The sequence below is a fragment of the Citrus clementina genome, unplaced genomic scaffold, assembly GCF_000493195.1.
Source record: "Citrus clementina cultivar Clemenules unplaced genomic scaffold, Citrus_clementina_v1.0 scaffold_4, whole genome shotgun sequence".
NCBI lineage: Eukaryota > Viridiplantae > Streptophyta > Magnoliopsida > Sapindales > Rutaceae > Citrus > Citrus x clementina.
The window spans coordinates 20,399,748-20,427,382 of NW_006262274.1; the positions used below are offsets into that span (position 1 = coordinate 20,399,748).

Consider the following 27,635-nt stretch of genomic DNA (forward strand, 5'->3'; position numbering starts at 1 on the left):
TTTTCATTCTCTACTCCCATAAACAAATATTCTATTAAAAAATGTGGAAAGGCATGTCCAAAACGATGAGCTAGCTTTGATTAGGTACTCTTTTGATATTTGCCCAACGAATAATTTTTTCAAGCAATTGATAGTATTACCATTTGTTTATTTTTTATATTAGATTACAATTTTATTAAATATTATAATAAAAAATTGACCAAAATCTGTAATTTTTTTTTTTACTATAATGATCAATAAACATGTTATATAATGTATTAAAAATAAACCACTACCAACAACTCCTGAAGTCCCATTTAGGACCACTGCACTGTATCAAAATCAATCACGCAACTTGACTATCAAAACACAGTACTCCTGACAATCATAGCATAGTAAATTAACGGGTAATTTTAAAAAACCTCTCCTGAGGTCTGAGCTTGTTGCAAGTAGATGACGAGAATTTGTTTATTTATAAAAAATCACCTACCGTCAGTTAACTTTAACATTGACCGTTAATTGACTGTGCAAAGACAATATTACCCTTAACAACAGTTTGTAGACGGAAATAACTAAAAAAAAATTAAAATTGTTGGCGCGAAAAGCACAAACCCTATTTTTTGACAATTTTATCCTTGTCAATTCCAAATATTTATAATATCATAAGTAAAGATTATAACTATTTCATTTTCAAGTTTTTTATTTTATCTTTTTTGTAGGAACTTTAAGAAAATATTAATAATTTAAAGAGGATTTTTCAAATTTTTAATTTTATCTTTTTTGTAGGAACTTTAAAAAAATATCAATAATTTAAAGAGGGTAAAACATATCTTTTTTTTAAATTTTTACAAATAAATAAATTCTCGTCATCTACTTGCAACAAGCCCAAACCTCAGGGAGGTTTTTAAAAATTATCCGTAAATTAACACTACTCCCTAGGGATGGCAAAATCCTCCACGGGTTTGGGGCCCCATGGAGCCCCACCCCAAATAGGAAAAATTTTTAATAATTTTTGGGGAATGGAGTGGGGAGTGGGGGAAAAATAATCCCCAAATTGTTAACGGGGTGGGGTTTGGTATTGCACTCCCCACCCCACCCCCACCCCAATCCCCATTATATATAAATATGTTTTTAATTCTTATTTAATAATCGTTATTTTATCAACTATAATGTCAATTAATAATTTTTTTAATTTTTATGTAATATAAATAGAATATGAATAAAAGAAAACCCTACAATATTTTTCAACTTTAAAACATTATTATATTTTTTTTCTCTTTTAAGGAGCTGCTCTCTTTAAATATTTTTCACTTTTAATATAATTTTAAGATATTGTTTCAAATTTTTAGAGATTTTTTTAAAAAAATTTCAATATTTTATAATATGGTAATGATTTTATTTTAAGTCTCTAATTTTTAATTTACTAAAATCATATTTTTATATCTACTATAAAATAAGTAAATGAAGAATGGGATGAGGATTGAGGAATCACTCTCCACGTGGGGATTCCCCATCCCCAACCCACTAAATTTATTGGAGAATAGGGTGAGAAATGGAGGCAAAAATTTTTAATGGGGTGGGGAATGGGGTAGGCATCCCCACCCCCATCCCGCCCCATTGCCATCCCTACTACTCCCAAATGGGAAGGATCTTGTCTACCCTTGGCTGAGCCCCAAAAAAAAGAAATGAGGGTATAAGCAGTTACCTATTACCCTAGTAGTCGTCACATCCTCATCACATCAGAGCTAAATCAACCTTGTTAACGCACACATACGCGAGACTATTCATTCAAGGCTGTGGTTATTTTCGAGTTGATTTAAGGCGGTTTCAACATAATCGAACATTTCATTCAATGTTCTCTTACCATTCAAGTTTAGCAGTAAGCGAAGGAAATTAATCAATTCATTTTTCTTTATACCTAAAAAAAAAGGAAATTCGAAAAGTCAGAAGGCACGTATTACCTTCTAATTTAATGACAATGTAACATCATCTTAGATATAGACTGTAAAAAATATTTGAAAGTTGAAGGGATAGTAAAGTCAACGGTTGAAAGAGCATTGGTTGCAGTTGCATGCTCCATGGACCTCTCTAGTCTGTAGATGAGAAGATTTTCAAGATTTAAAGCCGAAGTCTACTGAATGATGTAGAAACCGCCCATTTATGTTTGATAAGATATATTAATGGTCCAATGAATACGCAAATGAGTGAGCTTTGGTGCAATTTTTCCAACCACCACCGCCGACTGCATTGTAAAGCTAACTCTACATCTATGGTATCTGATCTCCTCAATTTTCATGACAACGAATTTGACAAACTTCATTATTATTGTCCACGCAATATAGATTTATTTCAATATAGGTATGCCGTATGCCAGCTGCCCAGTTTGAAGTAAACGATTTGAATTCAAAAAATTCCAACGAGCTCCAACCCCCATTATAAAAAATTATTCGTAAAACCTCCATCATCCTTCAGGGAAATGGCCAAGAATAAGCTAAAAAATTCAAAGTTGGCATTCAAAAAATATATAAAGCACCAAGGCATACATTTTTATATACATTTATGTCTACAGACAGTAACATACCTCTTCTGTCTTCTACATTTTTCTAATATAATAAGTATGTCTCAATCTCAAGCTCTTGGTCTTAGGCAGCCTTCTCCTGAAGACCAATCTGCTGAATCCCCGAGCTTACTTATTTCTAGAAATAATGAACCGTCCACAAGACCAAACATGATTATCAGATGAAATCATTCGGCTTGCCTACTTTGATATTCTGCTCACTTAGAAACCCAATAATGGCATTCTTCTGCCAGCCCTTAAAACTCCTGCAACCAGTGATTTGCGTAAGCAGTTGACAAACTAAAGCGTGCTTGGACAAAATTACATCAGTCATGAAAAATCAACATCTAAAGCAAGCAAGATATAACAAATGATGCATTGAATTATTTCAGGAAACCAAAACTCTTAAATGCTAAATTCAACATCAGTTACCACCTTTTCCTTTTTGCTTTCTCTTTCTAAAATTGTTAAATGCCTCACTCAATTCAAGAAATGGCATGAAAAATCAAGAATTTGTTTTGATAATCACTTTGGCTTTCTGTTTTATCCTGAAATTCAGCATTCCATTGTAAATGACTAGCATGAGTCTAAGATAGATTCTAAAGATTGTAAATTGCATAATTTTTTATAGTCTTTATGAGAAACAATCAGATCATTGGAAAACAAAAATGTGTTCCAAAATTTTTTGCCACATCCTAAGCATAATGTGACCCTTAGCCTATCAAGTCGGAGGTGCATATGCAATCTTCTTCCTCATTGTTCAAGTATAAATGGAAATTTTCACACTATTTTAACGAGACTCCAAGGTATCATTCCAGAATAGACAGTATGTGTCTATAAATGTTTTCTAATCTTACTAGAAAAGAATGAAGGTGCCATTAAACTGCTTCTAAACATTATTTTCAATCTCGTTATTCAAGTTCCCTATAATGACCAAAATAGAATTGATTTCACATGTTTTAACATGCAAATGGCAGGTTGAGTTGCATTTAAAGTATTCTTTATAGCTGACTCACTTGTGATCAAGATGTGCCAGAATCTCCCCACCGGGAAAAGCTGATCTGGTAGCCTCGTATGCAGCTTTAATTGCTTCTTTCCAAGTTCCACCAATTTCTTTCGATTCTGAATCCACTTTTGACTGGCTTGGGTCTTCCATAGGCAAGGAATATCCAGAAAGTAGGTGAGCTACCCAAACATCATCTTTCCTACGTTTATGTAAACGAATGGTCCATTAAAAAACAAATAAAACTTATTCACTTCTGATCCTTCAAAATTTGGTGAGGAGAGCATCTTTTGGCAAACACAACTTCCTGAGTATAAGATGCTGTGATGCTGAAAGTTAATTATTTGTTGTCCATTAACAGTGTCATGGACACTTATACACACAAATAGAGAACAAGCAATGGATCCAGTATATTTGAGTTCCTCATGGAAGATAATTCTAGAAGCAAATCCCAACACTTTTTGGTAGCGTTGAGAAATGAAAAATGGTGTATATGAGGCAATTGCACTATTGTATAAGTTTTCACTTAACAAGTAAAGTAGAAAATATACATACTCATGTAAATTTAGATGTTTTTGCTTAATCTTAAAATTTAGTAGAACCCAAAATACTATAACATTGTTGGCCAAGCTGGCACATAAAATTTTTTATAAATCAAGTTATCAACTATAGTCATATGTGATAAGAAAGCCGATAGATGACAATCACTTACAGAACTATGTCCATATGCCGAGGTGCATAATGTCCTCCTCCGATTCCAAGAAGAACCTTGTTCTTGTCACTCTCCCTTGGATAACAATAAATCAAGAACCAAGTCAGAAAATCGCCATAAGGTAACTGTAAATATCTGATTACTGCTGGAAGGAGATAAACTTACATAAAAATTAGTTTCTCTGTCAGGTGCAGTGGCTCACAAGCATGCAATTATCAACAATAAAAAAACATCAACAGAAAATGCAGCCAAAAACATAATGAAGAACTTCACATGGTAATGGAGCAAGCATTTAGTGAACATGCTATCTCATGGAAAAATGCAAATTTCATATGAAATAGCCAGGGCACCACAAAAAAGCATATAAACATGCTGGTTTATCAACTTTATTCTGAAATAAGTCTACTTGGGCAGAGAAACAGAGTTTTTCTCTATCAGAGCAAATAGAAACATTGAGCAATGCAGCAATACTACTTGAGAAAATCTTTTGTAAATACATTAGATTAACAATTAATGTCTCAGTTATCATGCTGGTACCTATTCCAGTTTCCTACAGCATCGCCTCCTCCAAGTCCAAGTCCATCCCAAATTAACTGCAAACACAAATACAAAAAGGAAGTTAGAGAACAAAATCACTCATGAGAACCTTCTTAATATACAAATATTTAACCAATAAGTTATCCATATTCAGTTTAAAAAATTGGTGTTTCGTATTAGCAAAGCAGTAGAAGAAACCAACACCAGAAAGGTTAACCCCAGAAGCCAAAATAAAATGAACTTTTATCCTCATACAAATATAGGGAAGCCAAAAAGTTAAGCAAGAACAATAATAATAACAGGGACATGGAATGACTGCTGCAGAATAACAAAAGCATGAAGTTTTACTCAACTAGAGCAATGACTTGAGCAGCGTCCTGTCTCTTCCAGTATTCTTCTGTACTACCTGAAGCAAGCAGAACATTCGCTCAAGTATAAAGAGAAGTTTCAAATACATATTGCCATACAATAAAGACTTTAAGGAGACTCAACATGATGCACTACCAGAGACCAATTTAAAAGATAAAAAGGTATGAAAGTTATTTTTACAGGCAACATTAATTAACCCAACAAGCTCAAGTCAATTCAAAGCAGTGGAAGCAACATCATAATGAGATAATTGAACAGAATGGCTATGCCATGTTATCTTATATCTTCTTTATTTCTCTCCAAGAATCATAATCAGAATGGTCTTATCAAAGGATTAACAGTAGCTGCTTCCCAAACTCAAATCTCCTCTTTCCTCTATATTTGCCTATGGTCATATTTGATATTTCAAGATGAGCAAAACTGAATATCAGGACCCGTGTCCTGATATAACCATAAGCAAACTGGAAGGGATGAAATGATTTGTCACTATGAGCCGACAAAGGGTCCCCCCTTTTCACTTTCAATTACTAATTCTTAAGAAAAAAAAAACTATATATTCGCACGGATGTTGCCATAACAGTAATAGTAGAATGATCAAATATTTGTCAGTCTTGAGAAATAAAGTCAACTTCAGTATTGCTGCTGAAATGAAGCTATTTTGATGAACAATAATTCAAGAAAAAAGAAGTTGATGCAAACTCAGCTTCTAAGACACAACTTCAACTAAGATGTGAATTTCTAATCCCATGATAATATTACCAATACCATGTTTGCAAATCAGAAATAACCATTTAGCTGTAAAATCCAAAAACGGTCGTTAAGCATGCAAAGTGAACACGAGGATTGAAATCTATGTGATATATTTAAAGTCATAAACTTACCAATCTCTAGGAACATAGTTGGCTTACTAGTCACAGGTCCATGGTGAGTACCCTCTAATGTAATCTACATTCATGTAAAACAATTAAAAATAATAAAAATGCAACTTCACATTACTAAAAGAAATAAAAATATTCCATTTGTTTTTAATCTAGTGAATAAAAAGTTAATTATACCTCAAATTCAGGAACTAAATTATGAGAGAGAGCAATTTTCTTTAAAAGTCTGAGCCACGGGCCTATCCTAGGATTAGGCGGCGCGGCCCAGCCTGGCCTCCCACCTTGTGGCAGCGGCTCTCCTTCACGCAAATGAGGCACTCCTGCCAAATAATAAAGAATAAATGATTAAAGTATATTATTAATATTATTAAGAAGAGGAAGTTAAAGAAATTAACTAAAGCACGTAAACTGTACCGATTGGATGAACTGTAAGCGCGGGGCGATTCGAAACGGCAGTGTGTTTGCTCAAAAATATAACTTCGCCAACGACTTCGCCGGTAGCCTCCTGCCAACGCTTGTCTAGATCGTCCTCTGCTATGATGCTTTTGTTGTGTTGTAACACTCTCACTTCTTGATTCACGAAGCTCTTCATATCGTCCTGTTGTATGTAGTATTATTATTATATAGATATGATTAAAAATATTAAATAATTAATAATAAATAAGATTATTATAAGTAAGAATAAGAGTGAAGATCAAATTGGTCGGGTGCTTGCTGGATGAAAGACAATAAATGAGAGACCTGGAAGAAGGGACCGGGTTTCCAGCCGGGCATGGCCAAAAGGGCGTTGGCCGGGTTAATGGAGGCCGGATCGATCGTTGTGGCTACTATTAGGATCACCATTTCGCGTTTCTGCTTTCTGTTGATTTGCTTATTCGAGTTTAAATCAACAAGGCTTACACAAGTCAGTCGTTCAAATACCAGTGGCGGCAGCCAAGGCTTGTAATATTGTTTTTTTTTTTTTTTTTTAAGAAAAATAAAAAGGCGTTAAGCGGTTTTGATCCTAGCCGCAGGAATTTGATGCTGCCCAGGATCGAACTGGGGACCTTCAGACTAACGTGATGACCACGACACCGGAAAGGGTAAAACGGATAAACGGTAAGAAAATATTAACTCAAGAATAAGATAATATAACAAGCTTAAGGGTAGGTGGCAAACGGATAGATGTTTCACGCACCGGCATTGAGGAGCTGGATTTCATCTTCGCGGTCACCCATAATCATGGCTTCCAAATCCAAAACCCACCGCCTCCATCAATGTAAGTATAAACAAACTTTCTCATCTTTAATTTAATTATTTTAATCAAAGCCAAAAACCCTAGCTAAGTCAGTAGTCACTAGTACTGAATCAATGAAAACGATAGTGTCAGGGACAGCTCTTCAGAGCATAGCCAAAAGGCCGAGGACTATAACCACTGAATCCTACATGAAGGACGCCTTTGCTAATTATGCCGGCTACCTAAACGAACTCGTATTTTCTCCCTTTCTTTGAATACTTTTTTTTCTTTTTTTAACTATAATGCGGAGAGTATAATGAATTTTAGCTTGTCTTCACTGTTGTTATCATCATCATCATTACACACACACACTATGTTCATGTGCTGAAGATGCTTGGAATAGGATTTGAAATAGCCTTATGCATACCTTTTATTTCTTTTTAATGGATTTTTCCAATCCATTTGTGTGTTTAACTGAATGCAACGCTAGTTTGGGTGCTTGAAGATTATGAGCTTCAGAATCTGCAACTTGATGGATTATTTTTGCTAAGAGACATATACTGTCTGAAGAATTCAACAAACACCTTATGTGAAGTTTATGCAAGGAGAGAGAGAGAGAGAGAGAGAGATGAAAAGTGAAATATTTCACAATCCCCAAACTTGATTGAAAATGGGAACTACTTACAGAGTCATATCAATTTTTTGAAACAGCATATTAGTGCATTCTAGAAGTGGAGCTGGATGTTTAGGTGCTCAAACTTTTACTGACATATTGAATATTGATCTATATACAATGCTTGTTTGTTTGCAAGTGTTTGAAATATTTTGCAATTTTTTTTTTTTAATTTCTAGTTATGCACTAACCTACCTGGCATCATTTGTTGCTATCCATGGCTTTGCTTTACATTAATTGAAACTTACTTTCGTCTAATTACCCTTTAAACATTTTTGTGTTTGTAGAATGAAAAGCGGGAAAGAGTGGTGAAAGCAAGTCGTGATATCACAATTAATAGCAAAAAAGTCATTTTCCAGGTGCACAGGTAAAAAGATTTTGCAGTTTCTTTTCCTGCTGTCTCGTCTTCTGCTTCTTTTTCTGTTACATGCTTTTTTAGGTTTTCTAGGAGGTCTTTATGGGAAAAATTTTAATGTACTTTTAAAATTTCTCAGTTTCTGTGTAAATGAACGGTAAAGTTTTTTTACTCCATGCATCTTTTGAATATTGATCTTATTGCAAGGTAATTTGTTGGTTATAAGTGACGATTCTGTATTTTATGCAAATTTAGAACAACTTAATTCTTTGGCTTTACTTTTAGGATTCTTATCTTCCTCATTTTGCTAGTAGGAATTGAAATACAGGAGTTATAATTTCATTTTGATGACAGAATCAGTAGGGACAACAAAGAGGAAGTTTTGAAAAAGGCCGAAGCCGATTTAGAAGCAGTGAAGGATCAGTATATTTCCCGATTGGTGAAAGAACTGCAGGGGACTGATTTTTGGAAACTAAGACGAGCCTACTCTCCTGGGGTAAAGTCCTTTTCCCCCACCCTTTGAGGCTATCAACATTCTGTCTAGTTGGCTTATTTATTCTTGTGTTCTTTCAGGTGCAAGAGTATGTTGAAGCTGCAACATTCTGTAAATTCTGCAGGACTGGAACTCTTTTGGATCTTGAAGAGCTAAATGCTGGTTTACTACCACTCAGTGATCCAGCTATCGAGCCTTTGCAAATCAATGTCCTCGACTATCTCCTGGGGGTAATTGCTTAACTTTATACTAATTTATTGCATGTCAAACAGCTTCATTATTTTACTTCCAAAGGAAAGGTGGCAATTGGATTTGACAGATTCCTTGCACATGAAGTCAAATTCTTGTGATATTAGAATGATCTATTTGATCCCAGTTTTTCCATTCTATTGTTTTCACTGACAAGATTAAATGCTACAGTTGAACTGAATGCGCACAGTCGCATGCACAAAATGTGCACTTGTTTATATGCATATGTTTGAGGTGCTTACTTTTCTTTGGATAGCTTGCGGACTTGACAGGAGAACTGATGCGGTTGGCAATTGGTCGAATATCAGATGGGGAGCTTGAATTTGCTGAGAAGATATGCAGGTTTTCACGTGACATCTATAGGGAGCTGACACTTGTTGTTCCACTTATGGATAATAATTCTGACATGAAGACAAAGATGGATACAATGCTTCAGAGTGTGTTGAAAATAGAGAATGGTATGGCATTACTAGTTTCCTCAACCAAAGTTGTGTGCAACATCATGTCTTTTAACTATAGGATATTTATTACTAGACTTGAACCTTATAACAAAAATATCTGAACTCTGAGCGGTAGCTATTTCTTTGGTAAATTCTCTTGGGTTGATATGAGAGGTCAGGGGTTTGAACCCCACTCACCTGGGTGAGGAGGGGATTTCATTACCAGTCATGATGAGGGGATTTCATTGCCAGTCATGATATGCTTAGAAAAGAAAGCTAAAATATCTGGACTTTTTTTATCTTTTTCTTGGGAGGTTGTGGAATGGATTGATGCGGTTTTTTTCACTTTAATTTTGTCAAATGAAGACAATCTCATAATTTTGAATTTGAGCACCATGCTCATGGACATGTAAAGGTGATCCTTGATTTTTTTGGTGTCTCTTAGTCACTTAGTGGTTGCATGTAGGGGTGGGCAAACTGATGTGGTTTGGGTTGAAGAAACTCAAACCATATGCATTCACGTCACTTAATTCCATTAGTTGGCTGCCTTCTTTTGAAGTTCCATATGGTGAATCAGTGGATTATTAGTAATGTTACATACACACTGCAGCAGCCATGAGGTTGTCCTCAATCTAAAAAGAGCCTCATGGAATGAAAACAACTTCTGTGTCTTGCTTCGAGAATGTTTTTGTGTTTTTGTTTGTAAACTCTGTAATCCTATATCCAAGCAAATATGTAATAAATGAAGGATAAATGTTTTCCAGGTATTGTTGAGGGAGTTAGAGAGCTTATGTTTAATAAATCATATTCTTTTTAACTTGATCTTTCAGACCAATCTTTTTATCTGCAATATTTGTATTCTTTTGGTTGCAAAACTATAAGTTAAATGTAAAATTATTGTTTTATTTTCCTTCTTACATCTGCATAAAAGGATATAATTCCCTGAATGTTTTTCATATTGGATGCCCTAATTGAGTTTCTGGTGCAGCTTGCTTGAGTGTGCATGTGATAGGATCAGAGTATACACTGCTTGGATCCAGTGATCCAAGTTTCCTAATGGGAGTGCCTGACATGCAGTCATGAGGTACTTTCTATTTCACCCTAGTCATTTTTTGTCACTGGTACATCAAGTATCACTCTAACCCACTTGTTCTCCCGACAGCTGTTATGTCTGGATACAATTGAGAGGATAGATTTACTTGTTTGTGAAGAGAAGACATTTGCCGGCAAAGAAAGTCCATTTGTCTACTGAAGATTCTAGGTGGATATTCTTTCTATGGTTTATTGTAGGCAATACTTTGTAATAGCTGTGCATGCGCAAGAGGTTTTGCTTACTTTTTCCTAGATGGGTCATGTACAGTTCATTTCCTGTAGAAAGCATCAACAGGCCAAAGTAGAATTTGGTGCTACTAACATTCTTAGTGTTAAGACTTTTATGTATTAATATATATTATACAGGTGTTTGGCAACTTGTCAAAATTTTGAACGTGAAGTTTGGTTGTGGGCTTGTAGCGGCACTGGACTGTGAAAGTATTGTACTAGTTTATTAAAACACAAGATTAAATGATACTCTTCAGTGAGCAGAGCAGGTGTTGTTATTTGCCAATGACGCGGGAAAGTAGCTTATAGAGGCATTGCTTTTTGTTTCTTTGGTGTTGTGGGGGGGTGGGGGGTGGGTGTGGGGTGTGGTTGGGGGAACTTACAGAATCATTTGATATTTTGCCGTTTGGTTGGTCATGTGTGTGGATTTTTCTACTACTTGGGCAGTAGAACTAGTTGCAATTGTTCTCATTCTTGCATCAACAATTTTTATTTAATCTGTAAATTTTTCTTGGTCCATGTTTTGATAGTGTCTTGATCATTTCGATGTGTTTCTTGTTGAAAGCTGCAAGGAGAGGCCTATTAGACAATGTTGATATACATTTAGATATATTTATAGCATTATTCAATAATATATTATATAAGCGATATGGGTTGGTTTAGTTAATTTTGTAAAATACGCTCGAGAGTTGATACAAAACACAAGGGGCAAGAAACGCCTGTACTCAGCGCACAACTCGGATCTCAATAACATTGTTTTGTGCAATGATAAAAGCCTTGACATTTGCCTTCTAGCCAACAGTTTGCTTTGCGCCAAGCCGATCTGCTCGCCGACAATCCTCACGAGCTTGCACCCTTCTTGGAGATGAAACTCTTACCTTGAGAATGAGGTTCCTGACCTCACCGCCTTCACCTCTTCAGGGCTCTTTGCAACTCACTTGCCTTTAGTCTCATTGCCTACATCAAGCTTGCAAACTTGTGTGTTCGTTCATGAACCCTATGGGCACTTTTGTGTCACGCTGCTGCCGTCTTACCAACAGCTTAGACCAAAAGAAAATGGTCCAAATTCTCTAGAAGAAACTTTTGTTCAAGTTTTGCAGGGGAGTGAGTGTATATGGGCCCTTTTGGGATCATGCTTCGGGATACTGGAAGTGGAAAGCAAGCTCGGAAACACCTGACCTGACGAAGTGATTTTCTTTTGAGTGTGAGGAAATGAAAGATCAGCCCGCAATATAATTCATTTGAAGTTGAAGAGGCTAGCACATGACTTCTCGGGGCGCCTATTTTCACCAGGAGGAATTTAGAGAATAATGGCATGGTGGATTATGTTGTTAAATTATGTGGCTTTGATAATTTGAGCGATTTGGAGGTCACCGAAAGTGGAATACTGATCACCTGAGAGGCCGGCGATTGGATGCATCATCTCGCACCTGAAAAGTTGCAATGTCTGGACAAATTGCATGGCAGTGGATTGAAGTTCTAATTGTCGTTCTTCTTGTTGTTTATTTGACTTCATTATCATGTTTGTGTGCTTAATGTCTGCATCATGCCTCTTCTTAATGTAATAATTAAGACTGCTAAAATAACCATAAATAATAAATATAACTAAACTGATGAAAATTATAACTAAACTGATTAAATTTCCCAAACCCTCTACTCCAGAATGGATGTGAATTAGAGATGCAATGGATTTACCCGTTCAATCAATCAGTCAAATAAATCATAATGACATCCAGACACTCCCAATATATATATATATATATATATATATATATATATTTTAAGTTATTTGGTATCCGGCGACCGCATTGGGTCTCAATTAATCTGAATTCGGGGTGTAGTCACAATTAAAGCTCTTTATCCCTTTTAAATAACATATTTAGTGGAGATCGAATCCGAGAATTCTTCCCACAAACTCAGCCTACGCTACCAACTGAGCCACAACCATTTGGTACTCCCAAATTTTTCAACACAACAGATTCTCAGTATCTTCCGGCTAATAAGCAGCACTTCCTATAATATCAAATATTCTAAATACCGAAAACTTTCACAAATGATGACTCAGTGATGTTTAAGCAAATACTAATTATTAAATAAGTACAACAAGGGGGGGGGGGGGAAATAAAAATCCACGAGATGCATGATTTTTTATGTAAAAATCTTTGATCGTCACGTCACGATCTACGGTAAACTTTGACACGTCACGTCACGTCACGTCACGTCACGATCACGATCACGTCACGACACGATCACATCACGTCACGTCACGATTACGTCACGATCTATGGTAAACTTTGACACGTGATTATATCCATTTGTAGACAAAACAATGGGTAATTTTTAAAAACCTCCCCTGAGGTTTGGGCTTGTTGCAAGTAGATGGTGAGAATTGATTTATTTGTAAAAAATCCCCTACCGTCAGTTAAATTTAACATTGACCGTTAGTTGACCGTGCAAAGACAATATTACCCTTACCCTTAACAATAGTTTGTAAACGAAAATAACTAAAAAAAAACTAAAATTATTGGTGCAAAAAGCACAAACCCTATTTTTTGATAATTTTATCCTTGTCAATTCTAAAAATTTACAATATCATAGTTAAAGATTATGACTATTTCATTTTTAAATTTTTAATTTTATCTTTCTTGTAGGAATTTTAAGGAAATATCAATAATTTAAAAAAGATTTTTTAATTTTTTAATTTTAACTTTTTTATAGAAACTTTAAGAAAATATCAATAATTTAAAAAGTGTAAAATAGCTAATAATTTTGGTTTTTTTTATAGTTATTTTCGTTTACAAACTATTGTTAAGGGTAAGGGTAATATTGTCTTTGCACGGTCAACTAACGGTCAATGTTAAACTTAACTGACGGTAGGAGGTTTTTTACAAATAAATCAATTCTCGCCATCTACTTGCAACAAGCCCAAACCTCAGGGGAGGTTTTTAAAAATTACCCACAAAACAATTCATTATGAAAACAAAGTGAGTTTTACAAAGCATCTCACATTCTCACTCGTAAGCGCCTCATGTCTAATCTTATTGTGTCAACCCTGATGCATGAATCAAGCATCAAAATCTTCTCACAAGATAAAAATAAAAAGAGATTTAACAACTTCACTTCAAAGACCTCACATCTATGAATTCTTGATGGAAGGCTATTTAAACAGGAGAAGAAAATTAGGATTTTTTGTCATTATTAAAAGGCCATTTAAATTTAAACCTAGGGATATGCAAAATATTATATGAAAAAATAAATGTACTACAAAGTAACTCACTCTTACAATTTTTGCCGTGAGAGTAAATCCCCAAACTTTTCATGACTTGCTTGAAAAATTTGAAGGAACTGCAACTTTTTTGTGTTTTGTTTTTTTCCTGCAGGAATCCCGTGGCCTTAGATTGAAGAAGAAGCCATGTAAATACTAAAAAAGAAGTAATTCAGGCTTTTCATTTACTATCCATTTGATGATAAAAAGTAAGAATCCTATATCTCATGAGTCGAGCCAGAATTACGAAGAGATAAAAGAGGGCCCCAACACCAGCAAAAGTTTTTTAACGAAAGAGAGAGAGAGAGAGGGATTGATAGAGTGTCTGTCTCCCTAATTCAATATATTTTACAGTGACTTAAAATTCACTTATTATCCTACACTGAAAAACTGGATTATAAGTTATATAATCAATGTAATTTGGGAGAACCCTTTATTCATATGAATTTTCTAATTTTTTTCCTCAAACAATTTTCATAGTATTTTATTATCTTCGTGGTGATAAAATTTAACACAAACAAAAAAAGTAGTGATTTTACGGTTGGAACAAGTTTTTTTGTAAAAAAATTTGTTATAAGAGTGTTAAGAGATTATTAAGAAAACTATAGAGGAAAAGTGGTGAAATCTAGAGTAAAAGAAATATTACTCCCTAAATACATTTCATTTCAATTTTTTTTTAAAAAAGTGTCCTAATATTTACTGATATTTAAACAGAAAAATTAAATAGAAAGATGACAAAACTATACGGCGGCTTTAACGAAAGGATAAAATAACGAAGTATCCTAGCAAATTATAATATCACATGCTGCTGCTTTAGTCTCTTTTTCATACCAACAACAACCTCGCTAGACTTTGATTCAGAGAGAGAAAGAGAGAGACATGGACAAGACTGTCGCGGCCTATGCCCCGTCACATGGCACTGTGGTCCGTCCGTATAATTTTCTTCACCCTTTTCTCACTTCTGACTAACCAAACCACCGTGCAGCCCTCGTGACCGCGTCCCCCCTTTCCATGTTGTCTCTTAGTCACCAGTCATCTCTCGCTCTTGCATATTGAAGCTTCCTGTTTTTTGGCTCATTGAATGATTGAATTGAACGAATTCGTCTCCTTCTTGTTTCCGTACCTCGTTCGCAATAATTCTGGCCAAAGGAGTGCTGTCACCAATCAAAGGGAAACGCGTGTTCATTGCGAACTCCACTAATTGTGGCCGGAAAAGAAGAATCCAATTAGACATCACCGGTCATCACCACAACCGATGGCATGCTGCAAGACTGGCGTTACATGCACTCATTTGATAGAAAAGCTCACGTAATAAATGAAACGACAATTCTATTAAATGATTTAGACAAAACGACTTTAACGAAAGGTTAAAATAATGAAGTAACACTAGCTATAAAATCACATCCTTTAGTCTATTTTTCATGCCAACCTATCCTAGGAAATTATAGGAAAATTATCGGTGTACCACTTCTGTTTTGGCTGATGTTCACGAATTATTATAAAATTTTAATATGTACTTTGTATTAACTTTTTTTTTTAAATTTGTATCGATTAGTCAATTTTGCATTAACACCGTTAAATAATATAAATAAAATGATAATTTTGCCCCTAAATAAATTAAAAAATTATTTTATCTCATAAAAGATTTGAAAAATAAAAAAAAATTATAATCATAAAAATACCCTAAATTTAATAAAAAAATAAATCTCAAATAGAGGTGCTCATCTAACTTTTATTAAATTTAGAATTTGTAAAATTTTAAAAGTTATTTTTATTAAAAAAAACTATAATTTTGTAAAATTTTAATAAAAAATAACTGAGTCTATTTATTAAAAAATTATAATTTTGTAAAGTTTTATTAAAATAACTGAATTTATTTATTAAAAATAAATCCCAAAATTGTAACAATTTAGGGGATTTTTATTAAATCCCAAAATTTTGCATTTATTTTTATAATTATAATTTTCTATTAAAATAATTTTTTTTAAAAATAAAAATTCTAATTTTGGGATTTTTTTATTAAATTTAGGGGTATTTTTGTAATTATAATTTTTTTTATTTTTCAAAGATTTTATAAGATAAAATGATCTTTTAATTTATTTGGGGTAAAATTGTCATTTTATTTAAATTATTTAATGGTATTAGTGCAAAAATAGTTAATTGATACAAATTCAAAAAAAAAGGAAGTGGAGAGAGTATATTAAAATTTTGTAGTGGTTGGATGAATATAAGATAAAAAAAAAAAGTGATGCAATAAATAAAAATGGTGTAATAATAATTTTCCCAAATTATAATATCACATCCTTTGGTCTCTTTTTCGTACCAACAACCTCGCTAGACTTGCGTGATATAAATGGGCAACACGAAAAAATCAACACTGGATCAAATTCAGCACAAGTAACTCCCCTGCTCAGCGCACAACCAAGACCCCAAGTTCTCAGGTATATTCAGGCTTCGCCAATCATGCCCACTTCTGTGCCAACTCAACCTTCAGCTGTTTCCCTTCCTAAATACTTGCAAGAAGACGAACTTACACAAGAATGCAGGGAGTTGATCTCCTCCCTTCCCGCAGAAACGGGTTGGGTTGTCGATCATCTCTATCAATACCAAGGCTTTTGGCACACAAGCAGGGAGTTACAAGGTGTTCTTGCTTGTCAAAAACATTTCCAAGCTCAGGATTCTGATATTCTCCTTGTCACCACTCCAAAAGCAGGCACCACTTGGCTGAAGGCCATAACGTTTGCCATAGTCAACCGTTTGCGTTATGTTGATAATCCCTGTAACCACCCTTTGCTTACCAACAATCCTCATGAGCTTGTACCCTTCATTGAGCTTAAATTATATGTTGATAATCAGGTTCCTGACCTCACCACCTTGACCTCTCCAAGGCTCTTTGCAACCCACTTGCCCTTTGTCTCATTGCCTGCATCTGTTAAAGATTCATCATCAGCTTGCAAACTTGTGTATTTGTGTAGGAACCCTAAGGACATTTTTGTGTCGCTCTGGCACTTTACCAACAAGCTGAGACCCGAAGAAAAGGGTACAAATTCTCTTGAAGAAACTTTTGATAAGTTTTGCAGGGGAGTGAGTTTGTATGGGCCCTTTTGGGATCATATTTTGGGCTACTGGAAGGCAAGCATGGAAAAACCTGACAGGGTTTTCTTCTTAAAGTATGAAGAACTGAAAGAACAGCCCAGTCTTCGTTTGAAGATGCTGGCTGAGTTCTGGGGATGTCCATTTTCGCCAGCAGAAGAAGCGAATGGTCTGGTGGATGATATCTTGAAGTTATGTAGCTTTGATAACTTGAGCAACTTGGAGGTCAACAGAAACGGGAAAATGTCCTCCGGCGAAGGGTACAACACCTTTTTCCGGCGAGGTGTGGTCGGAGATTGGATGAATTACCTGACACCCGAAATGGTAGGACGTTTGGACCAAATCATTGAACAAAAATTGCATGGCTTTGGATTAAAGTTCTAGACTCGTAGACTGGTTAATGTTTCATTGTTTATGTGTTGATGCTGTTGTTCGTCTTTTACAATAATGTTTGTGTGTTTAGATTAATCTACATCGTTTCTCTTGTTTATGTGTTGGTAATATATGTCCTAGGTGTTTTAGGTCTGACTCCCAATTCGTGGTATCAGATCTAAGCCCCAGTAGCTGCATGGAATGTGATGGACTACTTTCACAGAGGCGTGAGTTTAGTGTAAGCGGGTGATTATTGAGTAGTTGAGTTGGCCGCAAGAGAGAAAATAAACAAGCTTACGTATAAGAGGAAGTGAGGAACCACTCCAACTAATGGTTAGTTTTTAAGGTTAATTTGGATACCAAATGTCCTATAGACCTGTCTCTCCACTTGACTAAACTGTAAATTGCTGCAATACTAAAAAAATCTCGACATGTTAATATCAACATTGATACAAAGAATTTTCGAAAAAAGACATTGATACAAAGAGAGTGATCCGTGGTCCTGATTTCGAGACTTAAGAATGCAGTTGTCTTCAATACTTATTAAGAGAACTTTGGTACCTTAAATGTCATACCCTGCTCAAATCAAAATAAGTCCGCCCAATATTATCTTCGAATTCCGTATTGGTATTATAAAAAAAAAAGAAAAAAGCGATGCATGCATTGTCTTCGTCACGTTTTAAATTGAAGATCACATGGTTCGCGTGCTTCTTTTCTTAACATTTAACGGCAACAAGGAAACTGAGTACAAAATATTTAAAAGGCTTAAGTGATTAAAAAAAAACAACTTTAATTAGTAGAAACTATCATGCTCTCTCTTATTATTAATAAAATAGAATGGACGGACGCTTTTTTTATATATTAAATTATTTGGTATCTGAAAATTATATTAGTATTTGACTAATTCATATTCGAGCCGGGTAGGACCATTAGGGCGGCAAATCTCTTCCAATAAATATTTAATGAATCTACATTCCCAGACCTCGAACGGACGCTACTTTAACTAATCTAATCTACAACATTCGATGGAATGAGTGCATGGAATTTAAATCACAATTTGAAGTCAAAGATTGAGGTTGACAGATTCCAAGTTAATAAAATTGAGAGCTGTCTACTTAAGAATCGTGTGATAAACATTAAACAAACCAAAGTAACTAGGGACGTAGCCCGTCATCAGAAAATAAAAAGTACGTATTTCACAAAGGTGCATAAGTTTCTTAACTCTTAAGCTAGTTTGCTTAAATCTTAAACGAGGTATTTGAAATTTAAAAAAAAAAATTACCTAGCTCTATTGTTTAAAGAAAAAAAGATAAAAATGGTTAAAAGAAATAGTTAGCTAATGACCAGAATGAGGGATACAATACTTCATTTGGGGTTTAAAATGGGGTTTTTGGGGGGGGGGGGGGGGGAGTATTAGATCTTGAGTGCTTTACATCTTCATTCTTAACGTCTCATTTTCATTTTCATTTTTTTTTAAATTGAAGATTCAAGCTCTTTTATATGTATTAGAAAAACTAATTTTCTGCTAAATATTTAAAATTTAAGTTCTTTCATATTTATTAATAAAATTGATTTTCTTTTACATATTAAAAAATAGATTTAACTCGTTCTAGCTCAATATTCAAGTTGCAATTTGATTTAAAATTAAAAAAAAATCTTTTATTCTTTTGAAAAGAAAAAAAAAATTCTCATAATAAGAATAACAGAGAAACAATTAATTTTATTAGGGCCATATTAAAATATGCAATATCACATGTGACAATAATCAATCGTCGGGTCTTAATTGGGTCCGTATCATGGTGGGTGTGATTCATAAACGATGATGTTGGAAGATCGAACGCCGTACATGACAATTTAAAGATGCCAACGATCACTAGTAAAAGCAGACGACTGTACATCAATAAATGGCTGCAGCCTGCAGTTGAGTTACGTACATTAGCTGTAATATTAAGCAAAGGGTAAGCTTACGTTACATTTTATGTAAGAAACATTACTGAGATGACTATTTAATTACTGTAAGTGGAACACGTGTTAATATGGGGGAGTAATAAAATGTTGTTGCAACCGGATGAAAACAAGTTGCAAAATGGGTCAACGGTAAAGTCAAGGTCACAAATTCATCATTACAGCCGGTTGAAGGTAAGGCGGTAATCACTAAAATTTTTGAAAAGAAAGGAAAATTTGGAAAGAGAAAAAATTTACGCGGCTTTTGAAAGAGGATTATTGAAGAAGCAACAGCTCGCTGCTGCAAGTAAATATTCGAAAATTTCATATAGCTTTATATTTGATTGTATTGAACAAAGGCTGAAAATCGAGGGGGAAAAAATGGTTTCAGAGTTTTGTCCGTTACTAGTACATGGAGAAATGACGGGGAGCTGCAGTTTCACAGGTTAGAGAGTGTTTGAAAAATTTATAATATATGTCGTTATTTTTTTCCGTTGGAGTAATATCATAGATTGGTTTCGCAATTATAAGTATAATTAATTTATCCTGCTTGAAAGTCTTAAATGGACCATATTCATCAAGTGTTCGATGAAATGTCTGAATAGCGTTAGCCCGGAAATATTTTGCTAAAATTGATGAATATATTTGGTTAATATGATGAATATATGTGAGGTTTGTAAGTTGGTGATTGATTTTTCTGCTGAGTATTTGTAGTTTGGTTTATTTATGAATATAAATGAGGGTTGTATGCCGCTTCTAGCTTCTGCTGTTGTGCATCTGTACTTTGGTTTGTTTAGTATCTCTGTTTTGATTTGTGATTCAGAGCCAACAAGGCCATATATTTGGTTAATATGATGAATATATGTGAGGTTTGTATGCTGGTGATTGATTAATCTGCTGCTGCTGGATTATTCTTCTGAGTATTTGTAGTTTGGTTTATTTATTAATATAAATGAGGGTTGTATGCCGCTGCTAGCTTCTGCTGCTGTGCATCTGTACTTTGGTTTGTTTAGTATCTATGATTTGAGTTGTTTTTCAGAGCCACCATGAATCATGTTACGTTGTAGTTCTCTGAGAATGAAGGAAAGAAGCTAAAATACCTTCTTAATTTCATTTTTCCATAACAATATTTTCTCTTATTTGGGGTTCTGTAGAATTAATAATTTTATTTTTTCCTTTTGTTCTGTTCTCACTGTTTTCGCAGAGTATGATGAATATATAGGAGTTATATAGAAAATATTCTATTCTGTACAATATTTTCCTTTTATTCGCGGTGCCATTTTGTGCAGTTCGTACAATTCAACGCAATGCCTGCAATATCTGTAAATCAAAACTAGAATATATAAATCAGTTAACAAATTGAAACCTTGATGTCCTTGCTAAATTAAGGGAAAAGTTTAAATTTTGACTCTGTTATTAGCATTTACATAAATGGAGCTTCAGAATATTTTGTTTATTTAGATTAGGGATGCAATAAGAAGCAAGAGTGGGTGCAGTGCTGACAGAGCGCCGAAAATCTTTCGATACATTAGTCAGTTATGCTCCGAAGTTACATGATCCATCACCATTTATGACACCTAAGAATGAAAAAAGCGGTGCATCTAGGAACAAATGTAGAATTGGAGAAGGTGAGAAAAAAAGGCCAACAATGACGTTGGCCATTGCATATTTCCTGAAAATTTTTTGTTATTATCTTGGTTGATATGTAATTTGACGGAACTTTTGGTTAATGTCAAATGTAGATGTGTCAATGCAACAATTAGGAAGTTTGTGGGTTGCGTCCCAGGAGGCAAAGTTGGGAAATATTTTTTGAAAGAGAAACAAAATTGCAGAACTGGATGCACAGAATGGAAGAAGGCAGCATGGGAAATGTTGTTTTTACGTTTATGTGTGTATATTGTAGAACTTGTATATGTATATAAAGCTTTGTTATACATGTTTTACCCGATATGTAAATAAAACATGGAGCTTCTTATGTTATGTATTTTAATTTCAGGAATTTTTTTGGTCAATTAGAAGTGTTATAAAACTATAAATGTATGTGTAACTTGAAATTTATTAACAAAATATATATATTGTAATAGTTTGTAGGTGCGATTCGATTGAATTAGGGATTAGATGCTTTAATAATTATTTCAAATGTTATATAAGTATGAAATGCGAAAATAAGACTTAAAAATATTATACTTCCTTTAATATCTTCTTGGACTACAGTGTGTAATTCGTAATTTAATTTTAAAAACTGTGACAAATGTAAAAATGAGGACGCTTGGCTACATCCAAATATTAGTAACTTTGTTGTATATAGATTTGAAATTTATGGCTACCCGAACATTATTTGGCCCCGATAAACTTCATTAGGCTATAAAAAATTCCTTTGCAAAGACATGAATGTTGTGTCAAATAATTGAAAATAGGCATTATGAGGGAACGTATGAGTTAAGTTTATCAGTAAATGTGCAGCATAACATTAATAGGATTGTGCATCATGCAACTGGAAATGGAGTAACGGGTTAAAAAAATTTTAGAAATGAAGTACTTGAAAAAGGATGGAGTTAAAAGAAAAAACCGAACGCAAGCCATTAAGTTAACATGAAACAACGTTGAAGCAAAAGAAAAAACATTTTGACAAGTATATCTGCAATACAAAAGTAGAAGATTACTACATAACATTTTATTGAAGTTGATCCAACAAAAGACTGTAACATAATACTCGATAATATGATAAAATATACAATAAGGTCCATAAATAAGACAGCTGAGCTACAACAAAATACTGGTGGCTACAAAGTTTTGTTACCCATACAATGGAAAACAGAACTTGAATCAAAAGGCCAACAGTGCATACCATTAAAATTAGACCGCCTTTCCATACAAATACCCAACAAGAGTTTAATGTGGTCATGCTTCTGCCAACCATATACTTGTGCTAACAGTCAGACAATTTAATCCTTTAACATAGACACAGCTATCTTGTGCCTGAGAAGAGGGCCATCATGAGGACCAAAATTGAAAGGAAATCCACTGCATAAGTACTCTATTATCTTGAGCACAAATACACCACAGTCCCCAGATCCAGGTCGCTGTTGGGGAACGCCGGCAGTCACCCTAACGACGTCGTAAGGATCAATGGAAACACGGAGCATTGGACAGTCTCTGTGGAATCCTGGGCAAGCAATCAACAATCGGGGCAACAATTCTCTCAAGCAGCTAATCCATTTAATTATTTGTTCAGTTGGTATAAGTTCTGTTTGAGGATCATAGATCGTAATTCGCCTTTCGGCAAAACTGATTTCTGCTGCAACCCAATGTGCACCACCTAAGTTGATGGGCATATATACCTTGAAAGGTAAATTTGTAAAGATTACATTAGTTGACTAGAATCAATACGTTGTATGATAAAGTATGAGAGACATGTATAAGTATGTCTTCTTCTAGAAATCAGTGCATAAGTTTGATGAGATATTGTAATACACAGGCAATATACATAAGGATATAAAGTCTGATTAAATGAACAAACTGTTAAATATTTCATAATGAGGAAAATTTTACTTATCCTCTCAATTTGAAACTGCAACAAATATATTAGCATTCACTAGATAAATAAGGTCATATAAACATCAGCCTTAGGAGTGAAAGTGAGTGAAAATGCCACAGAACCAGTTCAGAATACTGTTGAAAAGTGAATATAACTAGTTTGTTAATAACTTGCATTAAATTTATCCTGATGTCTGTATACTCTCCCTGTTATTCTGTTAATATGACAAGAAGCATATTGTGCAACCTTTATAACAATTGCATATGAAATGACAACCATGTTTGTGCACATATAAGAACAAAGTCCATTCATAACAATGATAGCATTATGATGGATGTGTACCAAATGACAGGGCAAATATGAAAATTGGCTATAGAGATTACTTGCATGGTCAACAGACGACCAAGGTCTCTCCCCCATCATGAATCTATTAATTAGATAATCATCAAACTGCACATTGTGGATCATTTTGCGTGATGTTTCCATCTTTGTCCAAATCCCAGAAACACTTACCTACAATGTTATAGCGCACAATTAATTTCCATCAACACAATCACATGTTTCATGGGATGTGTACATAACAATAACAACTATTTACAGATGATGAACCACGTCCCCAAAATAAATTATTACTTTTGTAAGTATTGTAATCTATGATTTTCCTGATATTCCTTTAAAAACTCAACACTTTCATACCCTTTTAGTAATCATGTATATATAATGGATATAACACAAACTTGTTCACAAGTATCAAAGTTTTCCAAATTACGTTTATGCCGCGAAGGTCATGGTCAATAAAACCATAATACAAAGTAAAGTAGAATGATAATGTCACAGTATAAATTCAATTATTTTAACAAAAAGAAATTCATTACCCAAAATTCAGTATCAATGCAAGTGCACCGCTTTTCCTGCCAAACTGTGGAGTTGATCAGCCGCTGCTTAATGAGCCTAAGGTAAACACTCAAGTGCTGAAATTTAACAAATATGACATTTGTTATATTTAGTAAGCTCTCTTGTGTTCGTTATAAACGAGCAAAAGAGATAATTTAAAACTTACATCATTGTTCAGCCAATCACCCTGGACCACTGATTGAAACCAATTAGAATCAACGAAAAGCACTTCTTCATAGAAATTTCTCACACTTAGCCCTTCAAACTGAATGTCTATTAAGCTTTGGTATTCAGCTTTGGCCTCTGCTTCTATTGAGTCCAGTTCTTCTACTTTTGTTGTCACTGCTGGCAGAACTCCTGTGAAAGGGCCTGTAATATTAACTGGTACTGGCAAGCGATGCCTGATTTGTACAGCCCCATCAGCTGGCTGTAATCTACTTCTCTTGTGCAATCCCCTGGTTCGCCGAATGGCTGCTGCTGATGAAACTGAAAACAGTTGGGCCCTTGCATCACTGCTATCATATTCCAACTGCACCCCCTGTTTTTCAATTGCCAAAGTTACTGTCGGGTGTCATGTAAGTATTATTACAAACTGCTGAGTATAATATGATTTTCATCGTGCAATAATAACATTAAACTATCTTGGTCTGCAAACGCTGATTTGGTCAATTTAAGCTATCGTGTAACAATTATTGTTAATGCCTAGAACATCACTAGCATAATGTGTACATGTTGTCTGTTGCCTATTGTAGGAGAACATAACTTATTATTATATTTGACCGTGGATTATCTAAAGACTACAGGATAATACTATAATTATACTTTATTACTAATTCCTTGTAACACTTATATTATCCTTGAATTAATGATAAAAATGCCTTAAGTCTCTTTAATGCCACCCAAATTTCAGCTTATCCCAAACCTGATTATCAGCATTAATGTCAATGGGAGCTTCTTCATTCTGGCATAAAATTTCCCTTTGCTCTCTAAGCTATTCCATCAGTATTTTGTAATGAATTTCCAGCTCTTCAGCTATATTATTCCTCAGTCGCTTAATACCTGTCATTATGTCAATCTTCAATTGTGAGGTTGCTGCAGCCACCATGTTTGATAAGATCTGAGTTAGTCCTCCTTGTCGTAGCACAGTGCTATCTTCATTCTCATGTAATCAATAAAGTTTTACTTATAATTTCGATCTTATACTGCATATAAAAGTGGATATTTTTGTAACAAATAAAACAAGTTATGGTTGTGGTCTTGATGATTCAACTCATTTCCAGTGAAGTTCGAACAACAATTGCTATCATATTCGTTTGTTGCAATAATAAATTATAGAGATGTTAGAGCGTCTTCTTTGTGGGTACCTTATTAACAGTCGTATGCTTATATTTTTCCTCCATATCAACATATATTACCATGGCTGTTACAATATTAGCTGTTGATAATGAATACTATCATCAATCGGTCTTTATGTTTGTTTGGAGCAATGTTGTTGTTTAGTAAAAGAAGGAAGTGAATAATATTATAGACTTGTCAGTGGTTTTATGACCCTATGCTTTAAAACAGACTCTATTTCCTGATATACATGGCTGGTATGATGCATGTCTATATCCTTATGTTATGAAGAGAGATTGACAGAATCACTCCAATTTCCATCTACCATATATTCAGGCTCAATGAAATTTTAAACGGAATACATGGGATTTGCAGTATACTTACAACGACAGCTGATGTTGCCTGTACCGTATTTTGTCCTTCGCCATGCTTGGAATAGTTGCCATCAACGATCTGGACCGGTTGTGCAGCCCCAGTAATTTCAATCAGACTCTTGTAGTAGCTACAATCTTTCTCTTTATGCGATGGCTCTAATGTAACCGGTACAGAAGACAATCGGTTGCTTCTTGTTGACATAAGATGCAATCTATTTGTTGCATTATCTGGCTGAGTCAGTGTAGTCCATCGAAGCATTCGGGGAACAAGATCTTCATCCAACTCCCGTCCATATAAGTGGCCCAGTATATTTACACATTCGTATATCCAAAGCTGCAACAGGAAGCCAATACATTGATTAATGCGACTGTGTTTATAATTGTATATTCAATACTATTTAGCTTGCAACTTGAGCGAAATTAAATTCCACAATAGCTAAAAAATTTAATATAGCTTCTTCAACAAAGTAATAAAATATAGACATAATATTTTGACATGGATAACAAAAAATTACATAGAAACAATGTGACCCCATGAGTCATAATATTATGTCTAATCCACCTTATTTTCCCCTATTATGGTTGTTTGTCCATTATTCTTATTTTCCATTATGATCATTCTTCACTATCATCATCATGTGATCTATCATTTTATAAATTACATTAACTACATGAAAAATACCACTGAAATATCAAATATATCTTATCAATCTTCAATCAATTGCATTTCATACTATCAATTAAATTTCCCAATTACGTTACAAACTTATAATATGTTACATGTTCTCTTATACCCATTAACCTAACAATTAAACTTGAAATTCAAACACTACAATCATATCGATTAACATTAACCTCCAATGCGTTGTTTAAAACGAATACCAGAATCTTACTTACAAGTACGAAATGAAACCGTAATTGTTTTGCTCGTTTTTCTTATCTTCTGCACTATTTTCAACCTCTGCCTTCTTCTCTTCACGACAAAAGGCAACTTCATCTAACTCCGGTTCACCTGTTAATACTTTGATGCAATTTTCACGGATACCTTCTTCCCTTTGCTCTATCATGCTTTTAGCAGGATCAATTCTGAAATTTTTCCAAATCACCATGTTCCAATAATCACGCCCCACCCATAACAAGGAATGATGTTACGAAAATTATATGGTGAAGACAACTTGACAAGATGATGCTTCACATTTCACCAAATTCTGCCAAATTCCAGCACCTGTAGCTTCGATTTTATGGGGCTGTAATTTTTTAGGTTTCCGTAATTTGTGATATGAAATAATGGAATACGATTTTGGTTATCTCGTTTGCTGCTTCTAATGCTTTCTTCTTTCAAAGTCTATTTACTATACTTTCTTTCTTCAATTTTCCGGCTTCTTAAATAAATTTTCTGGCTTTTCCAGCGACCACGCGTCACTTTCTTTCTTCAATTTTCCGCCTTCTTTCTTCAATTTTTTGGCTTTTCCAGCGATCACTCGTCACTTTCTTCAATATTCCGGCTTCTTTCTTCAATTTTCTGTCTTTTCCAGTGACCACTTGTCACTCATCATTGCCATCTAACATTTTCTTTACCGACTAACCCCTTTGCTTCCTTTTTTCAACAACCGTTTTAGCAGGTAACCATTCTTTTGTTTTTAAAAATGAATTTCCAACCACTACCCGAACTTAGTTTTACGTTATGTTTCACTACACCCGTTGGATCTGCAAATTAAAAAATCCAACGGTTCATGTTATGAAATTGTTACTTACATCAAATGTAAGTTAAGCGCTGCCTTAAGCAAATGGTTCACCCGATGAGCACCAGGTCGTCAGCGACATACAGCCGTTTACCCTCAGCCAATGGATTTGAGGTTTGTTTGGCATTGAAGTCGTAGACCGTACGTAGCTTTAAAATATAGTATTAAAGTCCTTCACAAATATTATTACATAATAAGTTGGTGACGATTGTAAGTTAAACTTAAGTTGAATTAAAAAAAAAAAGTTTAACTTAAGTTGGTTTGATTTACTGTTTATATAATAAAAAATTAAAATAT

At 34.4% G+C, this 27,635-nt stretch overlaps 4 protein-coding genes, 1 long non-coding RNA gene and 1 pseudogene across 9 annotated transcripts; 4 read left to right on the plus strand and 2 right to left on the minus strand.

Annotated features, from left to right (window-relative positions):
* Positions 1–1,991: 1,991 nt before the first annotated feature.
* On the minus strand, positions 1,992–6,980 carry LOC18045193 (D-aminoacyl-tRNA deacylase). Of its 2 annotated transcripts, XR_002905962.1 has the most exons (10): positions 6,777–6,980; positions 6,450–6,633; positions 6,213–6,355; positions 6,039–6,102; positions 5,142–5,194; positions 4,789–4,844; positions 4,252–4,326; positions 3,553–3,741; positions 2,561–2,802; positions 1,992–2,445 (listed from the first exon to the last, which is right to left on the minus strand). XR_002905962.1 is itself a non-coding variant. In XM_006437792.2 (9 exons), exons 1-9 carry the CDS (start codon positions 6,876–6,878, stop codon positions 2,715–2,717), a joined length of 954 nt encoding a protein of 317 aa, XP_006437855.1. In that variant the 5' UTR covers positions 6,879–6,980; the 3' UTR covers positions 2,505–2,714. The 2 variants fall into 2 exon arrangements, 1 of the variants encoding a protein (XP_006437855.1); XM_006437792.2 differs by lacking the exon at positions 1,992–2,445 and having other exon boundaries at positions 2,505–2,802.
* A 129-nt stretch (positions 6,981–7,109) lies between these two features.
* On the plus strand, positions 7,110–10,953 carry LOC18044367 (translin-associated protein X). Its single transcript, XM_006437793.2, has 8 exons — positions 7,110–7,293; positions 7,399–7,505; positions 8,212–8,291; positions 8,634–8,775; positions 8,853–9,002; positions 9,278–9,479; positions 10,450–10,545; positions 10,624–10,953. Exons 1-7 carry the CDS (start codon positions 7,200–7,202, stop codon positions 10,542–10,544), a joined length of 870 nt encoding a protein of 289 aa, XP_006437856.1. The 5' UTR covers positions 7,110–7,199; the 3' UTR covers position 10,545; positions 10,624–10,953.
* Positions 10,807–12,180, plus strand: LOC112099181 (annotated as a pseudogene).
* A 4,182-nt stretch (positions 12,181–16,362) lies between these two features.
* Positions 16,363–17,706, plus strand: LOC18044368 (cytosolic sulfotransferase 12). 2 transcript variants are annotated; one of them, XM_024186394.1, is made up of 2 exons: positions 16,364–17,463; positions 17,688–17,706. In XM_024186394.1, the coding sequence occupies exons 1-2, from the start codon at positions 16,510–16,512 to the stop codon at positions 17,691–17,693; spliced, it is 960 nt and encodes a 319-aa protein (XP_024042162.1). In that variant the 5' UTR covers positions 16,364–16,509; the 3' UTR covers positions 17,694–17,706. The 2 variants fall into 2 exon arrangements, with proteins under 2 accessions (XP_024042161.1, XP_024042162.1); XM_024186393.1 differs by lacking the exon at positions 17,688–17,706 and having other exon boundaries at positions 16,363–17,623.
* Positions 17,707–19,571: 1,865 nt separating this feature from the next.
* Positions 19,572–21,459, plus strand: LOC112099231. The gene is made up of 3 exons (XR_002906038.1): positions 19,572–19,900; positions 20,917–21,083; positions 21,198–21,459. It is a non-coding gene; the product is annotated as an uncharacterized LOC112099231 (long non-coding RNA).
* A 635-nt stretch (positions 21,460–22,094) lies between these two features.
* Positions 22,095–27,145, minus strand: LOC18044369. Of its 3 annotated transcripts, none has more exons than XR_002906110.1 (6): positions 26,494–27,145; positions 25,607–25,930; positions 24,810–24,979; positions 24,054–24,425; positions 23,869–23,964; positions 22,095–23,506 (listed from the first exon to the last, which is right to left on the minus strand). XR_002906110.1 is itself a non-coding variant. In XM_024186728.1 (6 exons), exons 2-6 carry the CDS (start codon positions 25,853–25,855, stop codon positions 22,714–22,716), a joined length of 930 nt encoding a protein of 309 aa, XP_024042496.1. In that variant the 5' UTR covers positions 25,856–25,930; positions 26,494–27,145; the 3' UTR covers positions 22,095–22,713. The 3 variants fall into 3 exon arrangements, 2 of the variants coding, with proteins under 2 accessions (XP_024042496.1, XP_024042495.1); XM_024186728.1 differs by lacking the exon at positions 24,810–24,979 and having other exon boundaries at positions 22,095–22,796; positions 23,377–23,506; XM_024186727.1 differs by lacking the exon at positions 24,810–24,979.
* Positions 27,146–27,635: the final 490 nt, after the last annotated feature.

Excerpts from the sequence above, each read along its gene's own strand:
- LOC18044367 (XM_006437793.2), top strand. The coding sequence starts at position 7,200 with ATGTTTCACGCACCGGCATTGAGGAGCTGGATTTCATCTTCGCGGTCA. Across the intron at positions 7,294-7,398 it reads AACCCACCGCCTCCATCAAT|TGTCAGGGACAGCTCTTCAG; the intron begins GTAAGTATAAAC and ends TGAAAACGATAG. Across the intron at positions 9,003-9,277 it reads TCCTCGACTATCTCCTGGGG|CTTGCGGACTTGACAGGAGA; the intron begins GTAATTGCTTAA and ends TTCTTTGGATAG.
- LOC18045193 (XM_006437792.2), bottom strand. The coding sequence starts at position 6,878 with ATGGTGATCCTAATAGTAGCCACAACGATCGATCCGGCCTCCATTAAC. Across the intron at positions 5,195-6,038 it reads AACTATGTTCCTAGAGATTG|GTAGTACAGAAGAATACTGG; the intron begins GTAAGTTTATGA and ends TGCTTGCTTCAG. Across the intron at positions 3,742-4,251 it reads CGGCATATGGACATAGTTCT|GAAAGATGATGTTTGGGTAG; the intron begins GTAAGTGATTGT and ends ACATAAACGTAG.
- LOC18044369 (XM_024186727.1), bottom strand. The coding sequence starts at position 25,855 with ATGCTTCGATGGACTACACTGACTCAGCCAGATAATGCAACAAATAGA. Across the intron at positions 24,426-25,606 it reads AGGCAACATCAGCTGTCGTT|GGGGTGCAGTTGGAATATGA; the intron begins GTAAGTATACTG and ends ATTGAAAAACAG. Across the intron at positions 23,507-23,868 it reads GCATTGATACTGAATTTTGG|GTAAGTGTTTCTGGGATTTG; the intron begins GTAATGAATTTC and ends ATAACATTGTAG.
- LOC18044368 (XM_024186393.1), top strand. The coding sequence starts at position 16,510 with ATGCCCACTTCTGTGCCAACTCAACCTTCAGCTGTTTCCCTTCCTAAA.